This window comes from Anneissia japonica, unplaced genomic scaffold (assembly GCF_011630105.1).
Source record: "Anneissia japonica isolate Jap-2015-1 unplaced genomic scaffold, ASM1163010v1 scaffold1005_len2656397_cov198, whole genome shotgun sequence".
Taxonomy (NCBI): Eukaryota; Metazoa; Echinodermata; class Crinoidea; order Comatulida; family Comatulidae; genus Anneissia; species Anneissia japonica.
In genome coordinates this window covers 661,725-687,590 of record NW_022683792.1, presented here as the reverse complement: position 1 = coordinate 687,590, position 25,866 = coordinate 661,725, and the positions used below count along the sequence as shown (strand labels likewise).

At 33.9% G+C, this 25,866-nt stretch overlaps 2 protein-coding genes across 2 annotated transcripts; one reads left to right on the top strand and one right to left on the bottom strand.

The window, feature by feature from the left end:
- Window positions 1-870: 870 nt before the first annotated feature.
- LOC117101653 (ATP synthase subunit beta, mitochondrial-like) lies at window positions 871-7,869 on the bottom strand. The gene is made up of 10 exons (XM_033241691.1): window positions 7,710-7,869; window positions 6,277-6,456; window positions 5,314-5,488; window positions 4,834-4,955; window positions 4,485-4,669; window positions 4,027-4,185; window positions 3,633-3,755; window positions 2,521-2,733; window positions 1,940-2,141; window positions 871-1,346 (listed from the first exon to the last, which is right to left on the bottom strand). The coding sequence occupies exons 1-10, from the start codon at window positions 7,822-7,824 to the stop codon at window positions 1,249-1,251; spliced, it is 1,572 nt and encodes a 523-aa protein (XP_033097582.1). The 5' UTR covers window positions 7,825-7,869; the 3' UTR covers window positions 871-1,248.
- Window positions 7,870-10,416: 2,547 nt separating this feature from the next.
- LOC117101666 (serine/threonine-protein kinase OSR1-like) lies at window positions 10,417-24,645 on the top strand. Its single transcript, XM_033241697.1, has 12 exons — window positions 10,417-10,571; window positions 13,459-13,571; window positions 14,774-14,882; window positions 15,188-15,329; window positions 15,992-16,157; window positions 16,311-16,412; window positions 16,848-16,981; window positions 17,456-17,570; window positions 20,027-20,361; window positions 20,858-20,979; window positions 23,081-23,142; window positions 24,081-24,645. Exons 1-12 carry the CDS (start codon window positions 10,478-10,480, stop codon window positions 24,147-24,149), a joined length of 1,563 nt encoding a protein of 520 aa, XP_033097588.1. The 5' UTR covers window positions 10,417-10,477; the 3' UTR covers window positions 24,150-24,645.
- Window positions 24,646-25,866: the final 1,221 nt, after the last annotated feature.

The window sequence follows — 25,866 nt, the reverse complement described above, 5'->3', positions numbered from 1 at the left end:
CACAGACGACAGTCATCATAGGACTTATTAACTCTGTGTTGGATACTGAAACTGTGGTGTAAACAGAACTGTTTTACAAATTGCCTACCAGCAACGAGTATACTCGTCCCCCAGGGTGTTACTGAGGACGATTATTCCCGTCAAAATCGGGGTAACATTCTATCCTAGCGTTTATTTGTAAAATTGTTTTGCCGGTAGTACACTCGAGCGGCACAAGTGGGCACCCTTTAAACATATACCAACCCATGCAAAAAGCGGACGAGATAACTCGCATTTGGCAGTCAATAGAAGTACCGTCACAGTTCCGTCGATGAGTTTACTCTTCCCCTATTATTTTCCCGCCAATTGTACATGTATGTACATGTATATGTACAAGTATGTTTGTACATATAACCTTGTTTTGGCACAAGGGAAGGAACCTTAAAAAATGGTCTGGTAGTCAATGTGTTAAAAATGAATGGACAAAAAACAAAAGTTGTTATTGACTATAGAAAAGGCAAAAATAATGTTGTATCCCTTGTTGTTGACAATGTTGTGATTGAGACTGTTAAACGGTTTAGAGATTGGCAAGTTAAATTTGGGGGAGAAAAGTGTGACAAAGATTGTTAAGTTTTAAGGGCCTGATTATAATTATATTGTTTTGCATTAATCCTGCACTTTGTTTAGCGATGTACCAATTGATTTTCCTAAAAGACACAAATAAGGAATCTTGAATAAAGTTTCATCAAGAACAACGGCTGAGGCGAGGCTGCAGTTAGAGGTGGCGTACAAGTTCCTTTGCCAGTGTTCTGGATCTGCCACTATGCAGTAATCACTATATAATGTTGATAGAGATGTAACGAATCAAAGAAAATAATCAATATTTCAAACTGTTTTTTTCCGGACAACATTTAATTCTAGTCCAGCTGAAAATGTAATCATTTTTCAATTAAAGTTAGTTAATTTTTATATTTTTTATAATATTGCTGGCTTTATATTTTAACATGGGATTTGTCTTTTGGATTGAAGCTTTTTTAGGAATCTCTGTTGATAGTGTTGTTTAACTACATAGCTCTCTTTCTTTTAAATCTTTCTTTGAATTCTACAGTAATAATTTCAGATATGGTGGTGATCACAGCAACACCAGTTGTAAAACAAACACTTAAGAAAAACTGCTGGAAACAGCCTATTTGTCATAGCTATATGTTTGATATGAGTAACAGGTCAAATCTGCAGGAATACATCCTGGGTCCTAAGAAAAGCAGATGCTTAAGCAAGTTCCTCAGCAAGTGCATCGGCCTTGGCTACTACTTCTTCGATGTTACCAACCATATGGAAAGCTACATCTGGGTATTGATCCATTTCACCTATACAAGACAACAACAAATTGAAAATAGTTTTATTTTGAGAAATATTATTAGTATAATAGTAACAAGTTTCATGTTACATACTCATTCATTTTTAATCAACCTGATGTACCGGTAGAAAGGTTATTTCAATAATGAAAGTAAAATATTAATGAGTAAATAAAGCCATATTATTAAAAGCCTGCCATACAGAGACATGAAATGACAATTGGTTTGATCAAATAAATCTGAATATAGCAACACATTATCATACGAAGACTAAAGCTTTGTCCACGCTATCATATATTCCTGGACAAAAAACTGTTGTATAGTCATGAAATGCTTATTTATGGTCATGATATGATGTCATCATGACCATATTTAGGCATATCACATGTTATTGTCAAATAAAATTTGACAGCCTTGACAGGGCTTAAATTATCCGACACAATCTGATCAAACATGGGTTGAGTCGACAGACAAAAAACAGACTGTGCATTCCTTGCAAGTTTCTTATAGTTTAGATATAAATAAGACCTTAACATGTAGGTTTAGCATCGATTAAGTTATTGGAAGTGAGCATCAGACTCGCATAGACCGTCATATTTACAAACCTTTCAAAATCTTGTTGAATCCATAGATGGTCTCTTTGAGGGGTACAAGTTTTCCTGGTGTTCCGATAAATACTTCTGCGACTTGGAAAGGCTGTGACAAGAAACGTTGGATCTTTCGCGCACGGGATACAGTTAGCTTATCTTCTTCGGACAACTCATCCATACCCAAAATAGCAATGATATCTTGCAGCGAACGATGATCCTATTACACAAAATAAAATGTTATCAATGATTACACACACATATATTCAAATGATGATTCCAGTATATTATTAAGCACACCACTGTTGAGAATATAGTGTATGTTAAACTTAAACTTGAACCTTGTTACTTTGAATATTTACTTTAAGTTATTGGCTTACAATTAAAAAGTAAAAGAAGAAAATATTTCAGATTTAAAAGATAAATGTCTTTAAATCAGTAAAAACAGGTTTGTTTTCCATCTGACTGACTAAAAGCTGACCCCTAGCACAACAATTTATTACTGCAAAAAATCTCATCCATTAGTTAGACTGGGAATGGCGGACCATTTCATACTCTCCTAATGAACCATCAATGATGAGACAACAGCAATTTCATACCTGCAAGATCTTTTGTACACCACGAGCAACATTGTAATGCTCATCCCCAACAATGAATGGATCCATAATACGTGATGATGAATCTAGAGGATCCACAGCTGGGTAGATACCCAATTCAGCAATACCACGGGACAAGACAGTGGTGGCATCCAAATGCGCAAATGTGGTGGCAGGTGCAGGATCAGTCAAATCATCAGCGGGTACATAGATAGCCTGTAGACAAAAAATTTAAGTTTATCATTTTTATTATAGTGTACTAAAGTGTTATGTCACAATACCACATGATACTACTCCGTTGCTATCGTTGCAAAAAGAATTCAACCGGACGCCATTTTCTTCACTGACAAACCACTGATCCCAATTTTTAACGTAATTATTAAGATGTTGTATCTTACTTTTTCTTTGTAAATTTTAATTCATGATTAAATGTGTGACGCCATTTTCTTCACTGACAAACCATTGATCCCAATTTTTAACGTAATTATTAAGATGTTGTTATCTTACTTTTTCTTTGTAAATTTTAATTCATGATCAAATGTGTGACGCCATTTTCTTCAATGACAAACCATTGATCCCAATTTTTAACGTAATTATTAAGATGTTGCATCTTACTTTTTCTTTGTAAATTCTAATTCATGATTAAATGTGTGTTCGATAACTAATATAATGCGAGCTTTTGTGTTTTTAGTACATTTTGATAGTAAAAAATTAGATTTTAAAATGCCTATTCCAGAAAGCCTATGAAGTCATTCAGGCGTAATGAACAGTAACTAACATCTGTTGACAACAGAGTACTCTATTGTTTTGTAGAGTAAATGAAACACAGCAGCAAGGGAGCTGCGCTCTGGTGCTAGTGGAGCCTTGACCTTGTTCAACAACATACTATGGAATTTCCCCGATAGGCATCGTTTCAATGACTGGATTAAAAAGCACTTTGATATTTTTTTTTGTAAAGCCACAATATAAATGCTTTTTAATAAAAATCTGCTCCAAGACTTGTGTAGAGCGCTATATGAAAATGTACATCATACTATTATTATAATCTTGTTAATATAATATGGTTGATATATTTATTAAATGATATACAAATATGTGTCCATAGCGACACTTACCTGTACAGATGTAATAGATCCCTTGGTTGTTGTGGTAATTCTCTCCTGCATAGTACCCATATCAGTAGCCAAGGTTGGCTGGTAGCCTACAGCAGATGGAATACGGCCCAACAAAGCAGATACCTGAAATACAGTGAATTGAAATTTAAAAAAAAAAGCTAAGAACTTTCACGTTTTTAAAATAATTTAATTAGGGGATGCATCATGGTTAGCTTACAATCTCGCATATGGAAATTCAATAGCAAAAAATTCCAAAGTCCTCCCTTGACTAAAGCAAATTATTTCCGCTTCTGGAATAAAACTATTAAGTTCACTGGACAATCAGCCTCTATATGATGGTGACTTAAAAACAGAATGATGAATCAACTTTTAAATAATTATAAATATAACTAACCTCAGAACCAGCTTGTGTGAATCTGAAGATGTTATCAATAAATAGAAGCACATCTTGGCCTTCCTGATCACGGAAATACTCGGCAACTGTCAATCCAGTCAGAGCAACTCGGGCACGAGCACCAGGGGGTTCGTTCATTTGACCGTACACGAGGGCTACCTATAAGATTAAAAAAGGTAGACATATGATTATTATAAATACTTATAAAAGCATTCAATTTTCTAGCCTAGTTATATAAGCTGAGTATTTGCAAAAATGATTAGATGTTTGGTGATTTAACTTCATGTTTTCAATTTTATATTTTTCGTCCATTTCCTCCTCCTCTGTGGAAGCACTTTTTCCTTAAAAACCATATTCAATAGTAAACAATTCCATAGCGTATATCTAATCAGACTTGTCGGCTTGCTTTCTATGCATACGATTGTTATTTTTCTTTTAATGAGGTCAAATGTAGATACCTTGGATTTGTTTCCCTCAAGATCAATGACACCACTTTCAATCATTTCATGGTAAAGATCATTTCCTTCACGCGTCCTTTCTCCAACACCAGCGAATACCGAGTAACCACCGTGAGCCTTAGCAATGTTGTTGATCAATTCCATAATTAATACAGTTTTTCCTACACCAGCACCACCAAACAGTCCTGTGAAAAACGAAAAGAAAAGTGGATAGTTTAATTAGTATAAATAACATGCATTCATCTACGCATAGGTTAATTTTACCACCTGGTATAAAGAGCTACTGGAACATCTAGCTACCAGCTAGAAAAATGATACTGAACTAATAGTTTGTATTTTCTGTACTTACCAATCTTACCACCTTTTGCATAAGGAGCAAGTAGATCTACAACTTTGATGCCAGTTTCTAGAATTTCTTGCTCTACATTCATTTCTACAAATTCAGGAGCTTCTGCATGGATAGCTGATCGCCTGGAAATACAAACATTTTATATGCAATGTAGCATTACCCATAATATCAAGTAATACTGAATTTTATAAATAAAGTCCTTTATTACCAAGTAAATACTGAATTTTATTGATAAAGTCCTTTATTACTAAGTAAATACAAGTGCTATACATTAATTAAAAGGCAAATAATGAAACATAAATAAAAATGTAACAATAAAAAAAAATACATCACAAGGACTCTTCAATACACATTCATGGCTACAAATCTTTTAGATAAACAATAATTGAATTACTGGCAGTGACAATAAGATATCATGCATGCGATTGACATTACTTATTGGTACTTAACGAGTGAATAATTATATGGTAACCAATATACCTGTCTGTTGGAATTGGGCCTCTCTCATCAATTGGTTCACCTATGACATTGATAATTCTACCAAGGGTTTCAGGGCCAACAGGGATACTGATTGGCGAACCTGTGTCAACGCATTCATTTCCGCGTACGAGACCTTCAGTACCATCCATGGCAATTGTCCTTACCGTGCTTTCACCTGGTGGAACAACATTATGTGAATATTCTGAAAATGGCCAGTTTTTTTATCACTACAGTACCTTTTATAAAATAAGGTTCTAAATACAGGTCTCCCTCCAATTAAAGATAATTTTTGGGACCGCGGTTTCCATGGTCTTTAGCAGCACTGGTCTCTAATTAAAATAATAATAAAGATAAAAGACATTTGTTAATTTGAGACATGGTCATTAATTGGAGGATCTTTAATTACAGAGGTCTTTAATTAGAGGGAGACCTGTAACATTTCTTTACCTACTGTATATAGTTGCTCAGGCAGTAATTTCTATTTACTACAGATTTTAATTTCTCAAATCTGGCCAATGTATACCAGCTTAACCTCTTGAAAAAAGAACTAGTATGTACTCAAGATATTTTGCAGCTGACAAAAGCTAAAATGTCCTGGTATGACATTTAACTGCATCAGACCAGGCTGCTGGAAGTTAATTGTATGACTGGCAACCAAATTTACTGGTGTTATGGTAAAACTACCGACCCCCCCCCCACACCCACCAAAAAAACCACCCCCCCCCCCCACCCACCAAAAAAAAAAAAAAAAAATTACAGCCAACCATGCATATTTTTTAGTTTTCCGATAAGGACTAGTTTCTCAGCTAACTTATATGTGTTGCTGAGCGCTATATTTTCCCCCGAGCGCATAGCAGTACCAACAAAATGCTTTACAAGCACACCTTTATTAGTAATATGGCACTTTTTGGTAGTTGCTGGTAATCATAATTTATTTTTCTGAAATGAATGAATTTTTCTTACCTAAATGTTGTGAGACTTCAAGAACAAGTCTTGAGCTTCTTCCTTGGACCTCCAAGGCATTAAGAATTGGTGGTAAACCCTCATCGAATTGGACATCTACAACAGCTCCAATAACTGCCACGATTTTTCCTACAGGCTTTGCGGATGCTGCAGCTTTAGCATCTGCAGCATACTGACGTTCTAAAGAGGCAAAGATATATTTTTAACTACAGTACAGGAATACATTAAATCATACGAAAGCTAAGCTAGGATGGGTGTGTAAATTGAGGGTGCAGAAACAAAAAAGAAGAGACAGGTGGAGACAAGAAAAAAAGTAAAAAGAAAAGAGACCAAATGCCAAAGCCTTGCATGCATTCAAGACTGTTTCAACTATTACATGAGTTTGGAACTACAGTATGTGCAGGAGGCATCCCACTGATAACTGTGAGGGCTGCTTTCAGACTGTGGTAGTGTTTGTTTCCAATACTATAGCTATTTTGGCTGTTACTTGTTAAAATTTAGAAGATTTCCATTCAAAAATTTGTTAAGGAAAAATCTTTGTTTAACCAGTAAAACTTCATAAATTAAAAATAAATTAACTTCGAGTTGAGGGCTCTTTGTAAGTAGGTCACTTCCTTAATCTTCATATTAATTTCATAAAATCAACTATTAAATTATACTTAAATAGTGACCAGACTGCAAAATAGGTGCTGCATGGATGGCAAATGTATCATTTGAAATAAAACATTGAAATTAAATGATTTTGCCGAGCCATACTTTATAAATCTGTCTGCACATTTCGAAAAAAAGGATAAATTAATATAATAATCATGTTATCAACTTATGCAGTAGTTTGTTATTGATTCTGCAACTGTCCAAGTTTTTGATGTATCCCTTGCACAAATAAAATACATTTGGTTTTTTACAGCGTGGAATAGTGATAGAACTGGACTTCGCTTACTGTAGCCTCTTCACTAGCTACCCTAGGCCTAAGGCCTAGCCTTTAGATATACATTCATTTAGAAAAAAAAAATCTATATGATTTAGACTGCAGCACACACACATTGGATACAAACCAGTAGGCTTGTACAGTATGTATACAGTAGACTAGAAAGAAAATACAAAAAAACCCTCAACCATGTTATTTCTTTCAGTGATTATTGTAATAATGTAAGCAAATACTGTAATGAAAATGATATAATATTTTACAATAATAATATTCCAACAATAAACGAGATAGTAGTTATGACTGGCCTGTCTGGTGAATGGTTGTTAGGCCTAGATACTGAATGAATATTTTCTTTGAAACCAACCACGACCATTCAGTCTGCTGACCATGTTGGAGGCAGCAAACCGGTGTTGGTTGGTTGGAAAGCTGCATTCCGCCAGCGATCTCAACCGGCTTTATGAACCTGCAAAAATATAGTATTTTAAAGCTAAAAATGAGTAATTACTTGAACAGGCAACTGCAGGAACTAGTGAAGATGACTTTTGAGCTGCAATTATGCCACTCAATGAAGGTTGAGCAGCTTTTAGGGCCGAGAAACTCTTCCTTACAGTGTGTAGCATGGTGTCGACCGGCGAAATGATCTGACGTCACTGAACAACCCCGTATGTAAGTTTATATCTAGCAAAAATGTATGAAAAGCATCGTCAGAACCAGCTCAGAGGCGAAAATCATAAAATCGCACACTTCCCTTTTCCACTGTGTAGTCTGCAAAGCCTATTACCAGGCCCGTATTTAGGAATTTCAATGGAGGTGGGGGGTTGGGGGGTTCGGCTTGGGACTATGCGGAACTCCTTATCAAAACCCACATACTTCTTCTTCTCTCCCCTAAATGGGGACTTTATTCAGTGTGATAGACCTCAGGCCCTTTTACAGTATAAATAAATATACATTTTTAGTGCTTTAAATAAGGCGAGACTTTTTTATACCTTGTTTAGCGAACCCTCCGATTCCGAAATTTATATTTATTTTTATTCTGTCCTGCGCTACATGGAATCCCTTTTTCCGAAAATTTAAATCTTCCCAATTTTCACGGAACTCCCGCGATAGGGGGGGGGGGGGTTTCGGACGAACCCCCCCGAATCCCCCTTAAATAAACGGGCCTGATTACTATCTTCGATGTAATCGGTTCGGACGAACCCCCTCCCCCCTAAATAAACAGGCCTGATTACTATCTTCGACGTAATCGGTAAGTCTCCGCTCTTCTAATCGAAAGAATATTTAATAAAATTCACAGAAAATCAGTTTTTAAAAATCGTCTAGCTTACTCTCGTAGAATGTTGATGAAAATCCATCGATTGTAATCTTAAATCAATAAAATACTGTATGTTGTCTTTCTTCGTAAGAAATCCGGCTTGTATAATAATAAACATAAAAACAGACCCCGAAAAATAAAATGTGAGATTATTATGATGAATATATTATTAATCAAAATGATATGACAGGTCGAGGCCTTTGACGATAATGACGAAAAAAAAAAAAAAAAAAAAAAAAATGATTAAACCGGGACAATAGGCCTACAGTTCAGACAATCCATGCAGCTTGTTCTTTACATTTTGCAAATGGTTAATGGCTTATTATTATTTATTCAGGCAAATATATATACAAAATATAATACAAATCAATAAATCAAACGAACATAACATAACAAGTACCTTACATTATTACCAAGGTCTTTTCTGCCAGGAAAGCACAGGCAACAGACACTGTCAACAAATAGGTGTAGGCCTACCTCTAACTAATGACTAGGGCGGCGGCCTCTACTAAGATAAGTAAATAAAATAAATGACATAGATAAATGACTAATCATTACATTATTATATTAAGCTTATAATGTATACCGCACATGTTGATACATATTAAATTACTTATACATAAATTAGAAAAATATTTATAAAATAGAACATAATATTTTTGAAGCTATGAATTATTGAATTTTACATTTTTATATTTTAGACATAGGCCTAGATATGCTAATAACCACTCTGAATTTACTTTTGACGTTTCTAAAAAAAAAATATCTGAATAACGAATTACGGATTGACGATTTTATCGTGGGGCGAAATTGTATATAAACGGGCTTTAATTTTAATATTTGTTTGATTGGTTCTTCACTGAGGAGAGTTATTTTTATAATCAAATCAGAACACCCTCCCTGATTCGCATGCTAAACGTTTGGTGGGCCAAAATACTAAAACCACAATAACACAGGAATCTCAGAGCAACGCAATCAAGTATACTGTCCAATAAAACGTTAAAAAAAAGACTGAAGAGAAATAGAATACACACGAATCCAAGGGTACGTGAAAGTAGGATCGCTTTATTTGAACAAGTGCGTCTTAATTGATCTGTTTTAAAAATTTCAAAATCTGAAGGTTGTAACAGATGAGATAAAAAATTAAATATAATTTATGAACGATAAATAAGTTGCAATGCCGTATCCCATGCTTATGCAGCAGATGAGTAATTCTGAGTGAGTGTAACTGTACTTTGAGTTGAGAACATGGGGAGTTGGCTTATCGTTATAGAAAAGTTTACAATTCAATCATGGTTGAGTGACTGACTGTCAAAGACTAATTCAATGAAGTCTGGTTCACTTTAAAAGCAATTTGGTAATCTAAATTGTTCATGGCGGAACCATTTTTTTGACATGAATTAGCAAGTGACCTACGTCGACACCATAAAAAAAATAGGGACAACACTCATTTCATTCTGGATTTAAACTTTAAAAAAAAAAAAAATCTGAACCAACTTTGCCAACCGCTAATAGACAAACTAGCCTATAATAAAATACCGAGTCCACCATACTTGTCAATTGTTGTCTTTCAGGCTACAAAAAACAACTTTTCCTGCAGCAACTATATTTTATTAACTATTGACATTGACTCATGGACGTTTGCTGAGGCAGGGTCTATTTTAAATTTGTTGTAGGAATAAGTATTAATAAACCAGGGAGTTGTTAGCAATTACTGTAGGTCTAAAGGTGAATGTTGGAAAATAGATTAGACAGAAATCTAAAATTTAAAGAAATAAATAAAGTCATGCTGATTTCAAATAACTTTCATAAGACCGAGAAGCAAATTTGATATAGTCTTATACTGTAAATCGAATTTTGAACTTGAGAGTTATTTTTGTGTATCACATGGCCGGAATGTTTTCTTCAAACCACCAAAAGTACGAACTCGATAACCGCGGTTAATATACTGTAGTATCATCATGGCGGAAGCTGGGGGAGCCGTCGCTTCACCACCAGTAACTATTGTTCCGTGGCCTAATAAAGGAGATGAGTACGAGCTAGGGAATATTATAGGTATGGCTTGCATATAATTATGATATCTATAAATTTAGTTTGAGCAATTTGTGTGGCTAACTCCCGTCGTGTTTACTTTAGGCACATGGCATGGCTAGGCTAGTGTTTTGTAGGCTAGGCCTCCTTGCGGACGGTTTGTGTTTTCTTTGGCAGTTCTGCTGCTACGTCTGCCGTTGAATCGCAATCTAACATAGGCCTAGATATAGGCCTAGACCTACAGTAAGCTTCGATAAGCCCTTCTTATCTTAGTTTGGGCTCACGACATACCACATCCGAGGGTAGACAGTGGAATAAATTACAGGCAGAGAAATCGTTGTATTTAATTAAGATGTCATTTGATTCCTCATTTGGTTTATAATATTATTATCAGAATAGAATCACACATCATTATCATTCACAATTCAAATTATTATTTTACAGACTTACTACATAGGGGGCCTAGTATATCATCATTATTTAAATATGAATATTTTTATTCATATTATCATCTCTATATGCCAACTGTTTGCTATTCAACAAGAAAATCATCAGTTAATTTGTCATTATCAATCATCCCAATTGTTTTCAACTTTATTCATTGTTTTAAATTTCTTGTTCATGATGATGATGATCCATTTTGCAGGTTCATTTTATTAATTTTTCATTAATTTATTAAACAAAAAAAGAAAACTTACATGGAAAAGGTAATGTTCCAGGGCTGCTTAAGTTGATTAAAAAGGAGTATTTGAATGTGCATCTTATCCTATGGTACTGTGTGGCCTACTTTCTATCATTACATGCAGTATTATTTAAAAATTATATAATTTATGCATTTGGTAGTACAGATCTTCAACGCACATATAATTTCCAGAAAAACCATGTGTCAGTAGCATACATTTTATTATTTCTAAAGCAAATTAATACTTGTAACCATTAACCGATTATTAAACTGACCAATTGCTGACCTTTTATGGACATGTGTATGTGACATGTGCTTTTGTACGTGACACACAGCTTAGTGTTTCATTGAGGTCTCAATGGTGTTTACTATACAGCATGCTCTAGCTATTGGTTATATTATATTGGTATACTTCCTCCCTCGATTACTCACCTCTGTGGAGGGGATGCAACAAATCAAACACATCCTGACGGTGTCCAGTATCTATTTTTTTTGCCGGTTATTTTTTTGTCCTAAACTTTGGAAAAAACATTTTTTTGATCCCAAATTTTCTGTTGATTCAGAAGTGATGTCAATGTAACTGATCCTAAATTTGTACATATGACTTTACAAAAAGCATCAATATTATTTTTCTTATTATTTTTATGATTAATATACAGTCTATGATGTTATTATTATTATTAATTATTTTATTAATATTATTGTTATTTATTATATATTTAACATATTAATTATTTTTATCATCAATATTGTATCATTATTACAACTCTTCTGTTTTGTATAATTATTTTTTATTATGAAATTTTAAATTCATCATTTAATGTTATACTATAGGTCAGCTATTTAAAACTCTATACTTAAACAGTGTTTTCTGCCTACATCATTATAAAAAATAACTTAAAATTGTTATTGATATTAGTACTTAGATTAATATTATTTTAGTATTATTATTATTATTATTATTATCATTATTATTAATATTATTATTATTTATATATATATTATTGTTATTATATAACTAATTATTGATTGATAGTTACTTGTTTGTTATTAAGATTATGTGTATTAAATTACCATAGCAATTTTATCTAAGGAAGATTAAGTCTAAGTTGAAACCCACGCCAGTACTAGTTCCAGAGTACAGCATTGCCACCTTACACCTGCAAAGGTATTGATTACATGTATTGTCACCTTGAAAAAGGTACATTTATTGACATATTCCAGGCGTGTTATACTGTCTTACTCAACTGGCACCTCTTTTTGAAAATACTTAAAATAGCAGTTTTCAACGCATGATAATATTTATCCAGTTCTTGTTTTGATATTAAAAAAAAAAAACCATTATTACACTAAACTTATTAATATATACTATACTTATTAATTTATTAATATTATATTTTGGTAAGATATTTATGTTTTATAATTATTTTACATGTGTGATTATTTTCTGCTTCTTCCCTAGGATTGATGATCTAATTGGACATTACATTAGTTTGCTATTTATCATAATTGCTGTATTGGGATAAAACTGTATCAAATATGAAATTGAATTTTCCTACTAGACTATTGGTTGTTTGTCTTACATAAACATTTTAGATTTATCCATATACATTTTTTATGCTGATCAATGTTTCAGAACTGAAAGGCAATATACTGAAACAAAAAACTTGTTAACCATTTGTTTTTTCAGTTAATATCCAAAACCTAACACAAAAACAGCATTGCCTTTAGAATCTCTATGATAATCATTGATAAAACATCTACTGTATGTACAGTAAATTATTGTTTCAAATATTGGAATAAATGAAATTAAAATGTATATAGTTTATAGTCAGTATCCTTTAAAGCCCTGATGTGAAACAAACATGTGACATGCCTAAATATGGTCATGATGACATCACATTATGACCATATATAGGCACATCATGACTATAATATATGGGCATACAACAGTTTTTGTCAAAGACAATTTGATAATCTGGACAAGACTCAATGTTTAGTTCTCATGCCAAACCTCCTTGTGTCATTTTAATTAATGCATTGATAGTAATTGATCTGAATCCTATTGCTGCAACTAATGCACTTGTACTGTGTATAGTAGGCTAGTAGATCACCGTAGACTATTAATGTATATATGGTGGTTGTTAGTAAATCATGGTTGATCGCTCAATGTGGAGTACATTTCATTTTATGGGATATGTTTTATTTATAGATTGATTTCTCTTGCAGGATATGGTGCGACTGCCTGTGTCCAAGAGGCCTACTGCAAGGCTCGACAAGAAAAAGTTGCGATTAAAAGAATCAACCTGGAAAAATGTATGACTTCTATGGATGAACTCTGGGTTAGTCTATTTTGATAATAATAATAATAATATTTATTTGGCAAAAGTATACAGAATCAAAATGACTTGTATTGCCTGGATAGGGAATGGGAATGGGATATATAATAATATAAAATTATAATAATAAAAAGAGTAAAAGAGACTAATTATACATTTGAATAAAATTGCAGTCATTCAATGTTGACAACAATGAAACTTGGCTAACCTTGTGTAAAAGGTTAAAATCGCAAACCTGGATCACAAGGAGATGCCTTAATTCTTTTGTACCACTATCCAACATACTTAATAACAAAAATATTTGCTGGGCATCAATTTTATAATAAATCATAATCTTTCTTTGCTTTGATTTAATTTACTTTTCTCCAATTTGATGTACCACTGAATCTTTTAAAAGGACATGAGTATATAAATCTTGACTCAAGAATATATTGATATTCATTTATAAAAATCAATGAAGATTTAAGCGTAGCAAAATTTTACAGGCAGTGGTGCAAAAATTATCATAAATTAAAAGGTAAGAGTATATGTTATATAATTACTCAGCCACACTGTAGCATAATTTAATTATTCATACTGAAATTCATAAATAAATTGATTTCTTAAAATGAGACTGCAACAATCTTATGCGAATAGATTATAAGCAGGGCATGTCTGTTGCACAAACACAGTGGTGTTGCTAGTGGGGGTCAGACCCCGTTGGTCAGGCCTGGACCCCCAGTCCACCACAATGAGGTCGGGCCAAAAATAATAATGTGACTATCCAAATACCATTATTTTGATTGCCAATCCATAGTATTGTTCTAAAAGCACAATGTGGACTATACCAAGCTATGAACTACCTGTGAACCCTACTACGGATTTTTGTTCTGGGACCCTGACCAAGCCTCTATTTGACTGTTCATTTCAGATCCCGCTTTCGAATATATCGGACTCCCTGTCTGCACATTTCTGGAGTGCTGGACAATGCGCTGCCACAGGCTGCTTGTCTGAGCTAATTGTTGTTGAAGATACTGTATCTTGTAGACAAGTTGGTCAACTGTCTGTCAATGCATTGTATGCCTACCTAAAAAAAGGAAAAGGATGGTTAATGATAATAATGCAGTGTGAAACAATGATACTGTAATATAATATTGTGTTATAATTTAAAATAAACATAATTGCTTTGCATGAAATTTATTAATATTCCCCTTTTTTATTTCTAGAAAGAAATTCAATTTATGGGACATTGTAAACATGAGAATGTTGTTACCTACTACACTTCATTTGTTTTTAAAGAAGAACTTTGGCTCATTATGAAATTGTTGTCTGCTGGTGAGTTTTGTCTCCTTTTATCTCAACAGCAAGCAGGTAATTGGCAACAGAATGGATATTGATTGCATTGAGCATATACTGCCCAATCAATGTCGAATATATTCATGATATATCTTTACCATCACTCTACACTGGCCAATCAGTACTACACTGACAAATCACTGTGAATTGATTATTATCTATATTGTATGCTTTATCACTGTTAATTGGAGAAATAACAAAATGAAAAATTTATATTTATATTCTTTGTTTTACAATACTTCCATTTTGTTAATATTCAAATTATGTTGAATTTTTAAACACAGGGTCTGTGCTAGATATCATAAAACACATAGTAAAACAGGGTAAGAACAAAGGAGGAGTCTTAGATGAAATCGTCATAGCAACCATATTAAAAGAAGTTTTAAAAGGACTGGAGTACCTTCATGAAAGTGGTCAGATTCATAGGTATGTTGGTGTATTAATGGAGGTAGTGGATAAGTAGATTGAGTAGTGATGATGATGATAATAATAAAATGATAATGATTGTGATAATAATGTGATTTTTAATTTTGCATTGATTATGTTGATGTTGACAATGACAGTGGCAGTTTCAGGATTTTTTTTTCTTGAGGCACAAGTAGCAATTAAGTTCCTCTGGTCTGAGGAGGAGGATGGAAACTATTGTGAGATGTCACTGGTTTTGGGTATGGTCCAGCGCTCCTTTTACTACCTTCTTGGATCTGCTCACTGAGTGGTCATGATTTTGATAATGGTTGTAATGATTATGGAATATTGTAGTTCAGCCGTAAAAAAAATTTACGTATTGATTCAAAGATCGGAGATTTACGTCTGAACTTTGATTGATTGATTGTGGCCTTGGGCAATCCACATTGTTTTTTTTCCACCCAGGAGTTAAGTGGTACTTAGTGAGTTTCAATGCAAATGCAAAGGTTAATTGCAAACAGCAACATTATAGAATATTTCGCCAGAGATTTGAGTATGTGTTTCACAGTGTAGTAAACTGAAGTACATAGATATCTTGGCATCATGTGCATATAAATGATGCTGTCTGCTGTCATTACCTTTTCTGACTAGTGGACTTCAATCTCTTCCTTCTTTGTTTCCAGGGATGTAAAGGCTGGCAATATCTTGCTAGGAGAGGATGGATCTGTAAAGTTAGCTGACTTTGGGGTCAGCAGTTGGTTGGCGACAGGTGGTGACATGTCTAGGGACAAATATCGAACAACATTTGTTGGGACCCCTTGCTGGATGGCCCCAGAGGTGATGGAACAGGTAAGATACCATCACCAGGTGGTGAGATTTTTTACCAACACAGGACAAAATATTTTAAGTAACCAGCACATGCTGAGAACACAAACACTTCTTAATTTGTTGTAGGTTATTTCAAGAAAAAAATAGTTACTTATTGATTGTTTTCTTTGTCAGATTTCTGGTTATGATTTTAAGGCAGATATTTGGAGCTTTGGTATAACAGCAATTGAACTGGCTACTGGTACAGCACCCTATTCAAAGTTTCCACCAATGAAGGTCCGTCTCTTACGTCATGTGATTATTATTAATGTAACACTACTTACTGAAATAATAAATAGAACTTAATGAAAATTGAAAGCATTTTTAGAACCAACTAGATATTATTTGCATAAACTACAACTTAAAGTGCATCACCTATAATAATATTATATGTGTTTACACACAATCACATCATACACTGCACTGAATATGTAGTTTCATTGGCTAAGGATAGACTTTTTCCTTTACATAGAAACATCTAATGTTTATTAATTCCAAAATATATTCCTTTGCATTAAACAAAATTATCAGTGATAGATATTTATTTTATTGCGGTTGTCACCTTTTCAAATTCTTTGACACACATTCACCTTTTCTAACTTCAGTCAAATAAGCACATTTTTTGAAGATACATTAGCACCTTTGATAATCGTATGTGTTTCGATTTTTCAGGTGCTTATGCTGACTTTGCAAAATGAGCCACCAACATTAGAGACTGGTACTGATAATAAAGATGAACATAAGAAATATAGTAAAGAATTTAAGAAAATGATCAGTAAATGCCTGCAGAAGGTACCTAATTTAAGGTAGGTATAATGTTTAATTATTGTTAGATATACAGTACCACCGCTTTTTCCCATTACCACTGAAATCATATGGTAAGTAAGTAAGTCCTTGCCGAGCCACTAGGCCCATAGGGGCTGGATCTTATCCCCAGTGTCTGGGTAGCATGAAGTGGATGAGAGTATGATGCTACCCTGCGTGGGATGCCAGTCCACCGCAGCTTACTCCCAGCAGTTTTCTGGTACCCATTTGTACAGCTGTGTAGACTGAATCAATGTAGACAAAGCGCCTGGACTCAAATGAAATGCACAGCGAAGAATTGAAAGCTCAACCTCAAGGTTGGGAAATCTTGTGCCAAACGCTTCCACAAAAAAATAATATGGGAAAAATCGTTTTGTATTGCTAAATCATCTCTGCATCATCCAACAAGATATCCCTACAAATTGATGTTTTAATGTAAAATTAATTTATATATATTTTTAAAAATTTTTATACAGGCCTACTGCTGCAGAGTTGCTTAAGATGCCATTTTTCAAGAAAGCTAAGGGTAAACAATTTTTACAAGAAAACCTATTAAATCTGGGACCCACTTTAAAGGATAGGAGCCAAAAGGTTGAAGTATTTATTTGTTATATTTAAGCTTAATGATCTACCATCTCTCATTTAACTAAAGACAAGTAAATTACAACAGTTAATAGCTTATTTAAATTTCTTTCTTACCAGCCAATTTAGGGATCTTAATTGGTAAGGTTTTTTGTTATTTTGATTTTTGATCTAAAACTAATAACATACAGTAACATCTCCCAATTATGAACCTCGCATTTATGAACTCTCGATTTTACGAACCAAATTTGCGTTGATGACGTCATTACGAACGATCGTTTTAAACTACAAAAACACATTAAAATGTATTTAAAAGTCTTCAGAAATAATTAAAATTGTTACATGAGCTAAGAGAGAAAACAATTAAACCAGTAATGTGATATATAATTTTAAAGCAAGAAATAGCAATCGTTTTCAGCCGAGATATATTATATTTTGGCTATGCATGCTTGTTCAGGCATTCTGTACAGTAAATCTCTCTTTTTGATCATTAGGGGCGCTAGTTATGAAAAGAATAATAACACTCATTTTTTACATTATATGGTCATATTTTCATTCATAAATCACTTAAAATCAATATTTCACATTGAGCACAGGTAATTTTGGCTTCTGTAAAGTATTATTTTGTTGCAGAAAACAGTAAAATCCAAGACATGTTTCGTGACAAAATTTTTCTCCCATGGCAAGTCTTAGGCCTACCCAGCCCTGTACTTTGTAGCATAGGCCTAGGCCAACCCTTAGCACACTGAGATGCTGAAAACCTGAACTCTCTAAAATACGAATTTTCTCATTTACGAACCCTGCTTGGACGGAGGGGTACGCAATTGGGAGATGTTACTGTACAATACATTGGTGGATTGAAGGGTAGCAGCCATACAAGCCCCTCCTAAATTTTTCAAAGTTATAAAAAAATGAAGAAAAATAAATTATATTCAAATTTTATTTATATAAAAAAATCTCGAAATGTCGTAATCATAATTTTCTTACCTCAGCCCAAACGTTAGCGTGGACCCCTCTATTTTGAATTCCGGAATCTGCCACTGTAGTCCTGTATACATACAATTTTTTTTTTAGCTCATTTCAGACGTTAGTTCTTTAAAGATATATAATGCCAATCAAAAAATAAATAACCTCAGAAATTCATGTAAAACATTGAATTGTTAAAATAGTATAATACATACTCCAAGTATCGAAATGCACACCATCGTGTCGGGATTCAATATTTCGACATTAGTTATGTCATCATCAGGAATCCTGATCATTCCTGAAATATTGTATCCCGACACGATAGTGTGCATTTCCATACTTGGAGTATGTATTTTACTGTACTATCTTATCTGAGATTAATCAGTAAACCTTTCAGTTTTTGAATTGTTAAACCACATGAAGCCCTGTCCAGACTATCAAATTTTATTTGACAAAACATGTGACATGCCTAAATATGGTCATGATGACATCACATCATCACCATATATAGGCACATCATGACTATATATGGGCACACAACAGGTTTGTGTTGTTGGAAATTTAATAGTCAGGACAGAGCATAAGTTGACCATCAATAAGTAACAGATTAAAAAAAATAATCAGTGACTCTCAGATGTTCATGTTCTTACATTTGCTGCTTGACTTTGAAGGTATATGCAAAGACTATGAGAATATTATGTAAACATCTGTTGCAGTAATGGATAGGGGAATTTTTTCTTGAATTTCAGTTAAAAAAGCTAGTAATTTATTTGCATAACAGTATAAAACTTGCATGTTCTTTTTTAAATATGTAAATATATGCTAGAATTAGGTGCCAATTTATTTTTATTACAGGCGTTATCAATGTTATAAACGTTGTCAATGTAAAAATGTGTAATATTTACTGTATGCTAGAAGCTCCTCTCCCACAACCTATTGTTATGTCTTACTGGTGACTCACAAAAAAATAAAATGGAAGCTTCTGCATCATGTAATAAGCTTTAAAGCTACATTTATCTCCTGAATTACTACGCATTTACCAAAAATCACTAACCAATTAACCAATCTGAGCTGTCATGTAAAGTACTCGCCTAGGCCTACCCCATAGCAGTAGTAGCTTATTCATCATTACTTCACTATCATTCTGGCCAGTATCTTGTCTTTAAGCTCTTAAAAATATCTTCTGAAATCCAATTTTGATCAATACTTTCATCATAAAAAATCCCTTACCCCCTCTGCAGTGTAACATAGGTTATTGCCTAAGCTTGATTGCGAAAAACAAGGGTAGATTTTCAGTGATTTGTAGAATTTTCAATAAAAATGCATTTGTCACTATTCAGCTAGGTAAATGACCTCTTGACCTAAAACAACAACTGAAAGGTAGTGCACTATAGAATTTAAGAAAAGCTCTAATGGTTTCTGAACATTTTTACAACTCTGAACATTAACAGTTAAGGTTGATACATACACACTGACACCTGTTTTTCTTATCGATTTAGGTGAAACGTGTTCCGGGATCAAGTGGGCGTCTGCATCGGACTGAGGATGGAACTTGGGAATGGTCAGATGAAGAGTTGGATAGTGATAGTGAGGAAGGACGAGCAGCCAGTATAGGTCGTTCACCCCGTGTTAAAATTGACCATGCTGAGATAAAGAGGCAATTAGAGGCCTCTAGGAATGAAACGAAAGAGGGCGACTCTGAATCTAGTAAAGATAAAGTGCCCGAGGAAGCCAAACCACCTGTCGATGCTCAACCTGTTGTCAAAGAAACAGTTCAAGCACCAGCAACGACGAGTGAAGGATTGAAAACAATATCACTTGTTCTCAGGTTAAGGTAAAGTGAACCCCAGTTCATCCTGATCTCTTTGTCATAAATTTGTCACTTGATCTGGTGTTTACAGACAAGACCTTGGATTACTGCTGGCTCAGTTGTTTGTAAGATAAAACTAGTCTCAGCTGACCTTAATTTTAGAGCACATTCTGTTGTTTCTGCCTATTAATCCACTGTTCATTGTCACTTGATCAGGTGTGACCCAACTCAGTTGTCATTATCCCCATAAGTTTATGTGGCTTATTAATTAAGTCTGTGTCTTACAAGGCAATGAAATGATGATACAGTAATAATGATAATAATAACATAACCAACCCAGCTTTTAATTTTAGTTTCTTTTCTAGCTGTTTCCTGTGTTTGTTAGAATATTTTTTGAAAATATTCAAACTATTGATTGATCGATTGATTGATTTGATTATCAGAACAAGGAATATGAAACTCCACCTGTTTTATAAAATACATCTATATGACACATTTTCTTCTTCCTTTTGCACTACAGGAATGATAAACAGGAGTTGCATGACATTCGATTTGAGTTCACACCTGAGAAAGACACACCTGAAGGTCTTTCACAAGAACTGGTCAATGCTGATCTTATTGATGGTCAAGACTTCATTGTTGGTAAGTAAAATGCCATACTGATAGAATATTATATCATGATTAATTATTATTACAGTAGAACTCTGAATTCCGAATGCCCAGAAAACAGAATTTCACACTAAACCAAACTTGTTGCCATAGAGATATCTATTGATTAAAACAACACACGAGTAAACGTAAAATGTTAGATAAAGTGAAAGTCATGCCTTCCATTGTAGATTTGACTCTAAAACAAAACCACTAGGGTTTCTTATTTGTTTTAATAAATCTGTTAATTAAAAATTTATCAGCTAACACTGAGTCTGTTCCTGTCTGCAAGCTGTCACGCACTATGAAACTTTGGGCGATCTGACGTCATCAAAGCTAAGCACATGTTTGCACATCAATGACCCCACCAAAAAAATTAACCTATTAGCGGGCAGAGTTTAGGTGCAACATGATGCTTACAACAACGGACCAGCAAGTTGCATCATGACCATGAAGAATGCGTTGTGCTTAGAAGAAACATCAGAACATAACTGCACATAAAAAATAATATATAATATAAAAGCATTCCTTTTATTGGTACAGTAATTAACTGTAGGCTAGTCATACCAAACTCACAGGCCTTTGCTAAGCCTATTCAGCATCTAGGCTCTAACTGGTCTACAACAGCCTTGTTCAGAAAGGAATCAATAGAAATGTTCCACAAACCAAACTTTCCTGAAAACCGAAACATAGTACACTACAGGGGGGGGGGCTCGATATTGGGAGAGTGCACTATATTGTTGTTATTATTATTATTAGACTGGTTTCGTTCATATCTGACGAATAGGACCCAGGTTGTTAATTTGAAGATTCATCATCTGAGCCTATGGATATCACATGCGGGGTGCCCCAAGGTAGCATTTTGGGTCCCTTGCTTTTTTATGCTTTGTAAATGATATGATAGTCAGTATTAACCCTGAATGTAAATTACTCTTGTATGCTGATGATAGTGCCATTGTATTTTGGCACAAAGATCCAAATGTCGTTGCCGATAGACTTGGTAACACTCTTAATTCATGTAGAATTTGGCTTATTGACAACAAATTATCTATAAACCTCAGCAAAACAGAGTCAATAATTTTTGGTAGTAAAGAAAAACTTAAACGTATAAAATCATTTGAAGTCACTACTGGTGGCCTTACATTAAAAGGTTCCCAGTCTGTCAAATATCTTGGTGTTTAACTCGATAATTCAGCCTCTGGTAATAATATTGCCAAGAGTGTTATCAAGAAGGCAAATGCAAGACTATGGTTTCTTTACCGTCAAGCAAGGTGTCTTGAAAAAATACTAGAAAATTGTTATCTATGGCCCTTATTCAATGCATTTTTGATTATTGTGCTTCTTCATGATATGAAGGTATTGATAAAGGTTTAAAACAAAAACTTCAAGTCACCCAAAATAAAATTATTCGGTTTATCCTTGATTTAGGAGCACGGACACATGTAGGTCACAAAAAGCTTTCCAGCTTTTGTCTACTTAAGGTTGAAGATCGAGTTAAATTTCTAAGACTTTGTAATGTCCATAAGATTCTTAATAATAATACTACTCCAAATCTTTCTGAGCAATTTACGCGAATTTCTGAAATTCATACACATAACACTCGTCAACATAAAGTCAATTTGGTTGTACCTCTGCTTAAAGGAAATAATCAGTCTCATTCAACCTTTTTCGTTTCGGCTATCAATGACTGGAATGCTCTCCCAACTAATTTAAAATTAATTACTAATATGGCTACATTTAAAATACACATCAAAAAACTGTATGAATTCAATAGTGCTCAATTGCAATAATTACAATTGAGCACTGTTGTGTTCTATCTAAATTATTAGTTAATTGGGTGCATCTTGGTTTTTAAATGCTGCTTTTTTTTCTTTTCCTTTTTAATATGTATTAATTTTGGTACTTTTTAATTGTGCAATTTGGACCCCATTGGAAATGGGCTGGATTCCCGGCCTAATGGGTGTTCCAGATGCTCGTTGTATTTGATTATTGTAAAAAATTCCTATATTGTATTTCTATATTTTATATATGAGCATCGAATAAATTCAATTCAATTCAATTATAATACTTAAAAATTTGTTGATATTTCTTTCAGTTGCAGCTAATCTGAGGAAGGTCGTAGAACAACCAGATGTCAAATCCTTTGTTTTTAGACTTGTAAGTCACTTCACAACTTGATAATAAATCTTCTTTGGTGATAAGTAATATAAATATGATAAATTATCAATTGCATATTTTACAGTGGTTGCACCCACAGGGAGTTGGGGGCACAGGTTCCACCCATGTAACTCTGACTGCTTGTCAGGGAAGAAACCAATAATTTTCATCAGGAAACACTGCATTGTTGAAATAGCATTTTAAAGAGTCTGAGAGTGCCTATTCTTAACATTTGCTGAGGTGGGTTTCGAACCTGAACCCCAGTCGGGAACCTTGGGACCCCTGTCTTGGAATCTCTGGCATTGCCACTGATAACATGCAGTACCTTGAGAAAAGCTCAAGAGAGTACACTAGCTTTGCCTCATGTCATTTTAATCAGGTGTTGAGTTGAGTGCAATGAGAACAAAGTGTATTTTTCAAAGTAATATTCAATATCATTGCTGCATAAGTGCTGTGGTGTGTCTTGGTGAAATTATGTACTATGTCTACAGGAGGTGCAGGTGCTTTTAATCCCACCGTGGTGTCTTGGTGAAGTATGGTAGTGTCTTGGTGAAGTATGGTGGTGTCTTGGTGAAGTATGGTGGTTTCTTGGTGAAGTATGGTAGTGTCTTGGTGAAGTATGGTAGTGTCTTGGTGAAGTATGGTAGTGTCTTGGTGAAGTATGGTAGTGTCTTGGTGAAGTATGTTCTACTTATGTGTACCTAGGGATGACGCTACACTTTGTTTGGCTGCGCTGCTAAGGTGCTGGCTTTCAATCTCAGTGATATGGGTTCAAATTATGTAATATTCCATTTTTCCTTCCTCACAACTAAAATAGTCCACATAGTAACCACCGAAATGAGACTCCCCTGTTATCTAGTACTGATAACAAAATTTAAGCCACTAATTTTAAAAAAGCTTATGTCATTGTTAGTTATTTATTTGTTTTATTCTTTCAGAAATCTGCACCAAATGAAGCCCCAGACGATAAAACTTTAATTGGTTTTGCTCAGTTGAGTATTTCTTAACCACATACTACTAGAAAAAACCAAACAGCAGTAAATGTTATAAGAAAGAAAATCCACCAACTCATCATCCAATCTGTCTTTCATAATACTGTATAAGAACAGTCCAATTATACAATCTATAATTTTATTACTTGTATTATCAATTGCATAATGATTGAATGGCAGCCTTCTACATAAAATACTGTATATACATAGATCTTGAAAGCTTGTAATTGTCAAAGATATTTGACTGATTAAGCTGTGCACTCCCTGCGGGCGACGGTCGTCGACCAATGGCATTGTATGGAGAACGCAGAGACACAGCATACGCGCAATTAATCGTTTTTAATGAAGATCTGTTCAGACTGCAACCGACAATCAACAGACGGCGTCGTGTCGTCTAAGCACTCACTGGAAGCTAAGTTGGATTCGGTGTACTACGCACAATAAGTGCCCGGCTTTAGTGTAAGCTGGTTTCTAGGCACTACAGATTATAAGTAGGTTGTGATGTTTCAAAGTATTAAGTTTTTGTTGATTTTATTATTTTATGTTAATTAAGCAAAGACATTATGATTCACATTTATAAACATTTTAAAAAATTTGCTAAAGCACTGTCCACACTATCAAATTCACACACAAATATGAGACAATTTTTACAGATGTTTGTCATCTGAAATTTGATAATGTGAACAGAGCTTAATGATGTATTGTCCCTTAAGAATGACAAAAAAATCATAAATAATAATAATAATAACTTATAAAGCGCCAAGATCACTAAAGCAAAGTAAAAATCAAAGGCGCTGTGCATATTCAGATGTTAAAAAGGCGGGTTGAGTTTGGTCTTAAAAATAGCAACTGAAGCTGAGTCGGTAATATGTTTTGGGAGGGAGTTCCAAAGTGTGGTAGCTGAAAATGAATGTGGTCATAGGATTTGGTGTTAAATCTTGGAACAATGAGCAAATTAAGGTCAGAAGAAGGGAGGAAGGATAAGGAGACATGTTTAGGAAAGAGTTCTTAATTTTTAAATTAACTTGCTCATTTACAGTAATATACAAATTATTACAGGTACTTTGAGCATAGAAATTATTAAATTAAAATAAAAATGTGTACCCTGATTTTTAAACTGGATAATTATAATAAAAATAATAAAAACACTTCCAGTGACTGGAAGTGTTTCTATCATTTTTTGCTGTAAACTTTTTGGTAAACATTTTTTAAATAATGTACACTAATTTCTATGTTCAAGTTGATAATTTCTATGTTACTTTAAAATCTCAAAAACGATTTTATGGTTTTTATCGTATTTTTGCATGGGACAATACATCTTCATTAGTATGTACTGTAGTATTGCAATTAGCCACCCCTTTCTCTCCATTCTCCCACATTTTAGACTTTAAGTAGTGTACATATCAAAAGCAAGATTGAATTTGGTGTGTTTTAAAAAATCAAATTTATAACATTTTTATGTATAGTTGTTTTTGGAAAATCATGATAACAATGATAATCCTAACAATAACTAATAGTATAAGTGATAATATATAAAATTTGTATAGAGCACATATCCATTTTAAGAAGAAAGGAAAAAGGTGCTTAAGAAAAAAAATATCCATAGGGAATACAAATTAATTAAAATACCATCTAAAATAAAAGAAGCCCATCCCAATGTTGTCTTGTAAAACAAGTTCTCGTAATCTCGATAAGGGCAGTATAATAGAGGCAGTAAAATATATTGGCCTCC

Excerpts from the sequence above, each read along its gene's own strand:
- LOC117101666 (XM_033241697.1), top strand. The coding sequence starts at position 10,478 with ATGGCGGAAGCTGGGGGAGCCGTCGCTTCACCACCAGTAACTATTGTT. Across the intron at positions 16,982-17,455 it reads CAGAAGGTACCTAATTTAAG|GCCTACTGCTGCAGAGTTGC; the intron begins GTAGGTATAATG and ends ATTTTTATACAG. Across the intron at positions 17,571-20,026 it reads TAAAGGATAGGAGCCAAAAG|GTGAAACGTGTTCCGGGATC; the intron begins GTTGAAGTATTT and ends TTATCGATTTAG.
- LOC117101653 (XM_033241691.1), bottom strand. The coding sequence starts at position 7,824 with ATGCTACACACTGTAAGGAAGAGTTTCTCGGCCCTAAAAGCTGCTCAA. Across the intron at positions 5,489-6,276 it reads TGAAGTCTCACAACATTTAG|GTGAAAGCACGGTAAGGACA; the intron begins GTAAGAAAAATT and ends TTGTTCCACCAG. Across the intron at positions 4,670-4,833 it reads TGCAAAAGGTGGTAAGATTG|GACTGTTTGGTGGTGCTGGT; the intron begins GTAAGTACAGAA and ends CGTTTTTCACAG.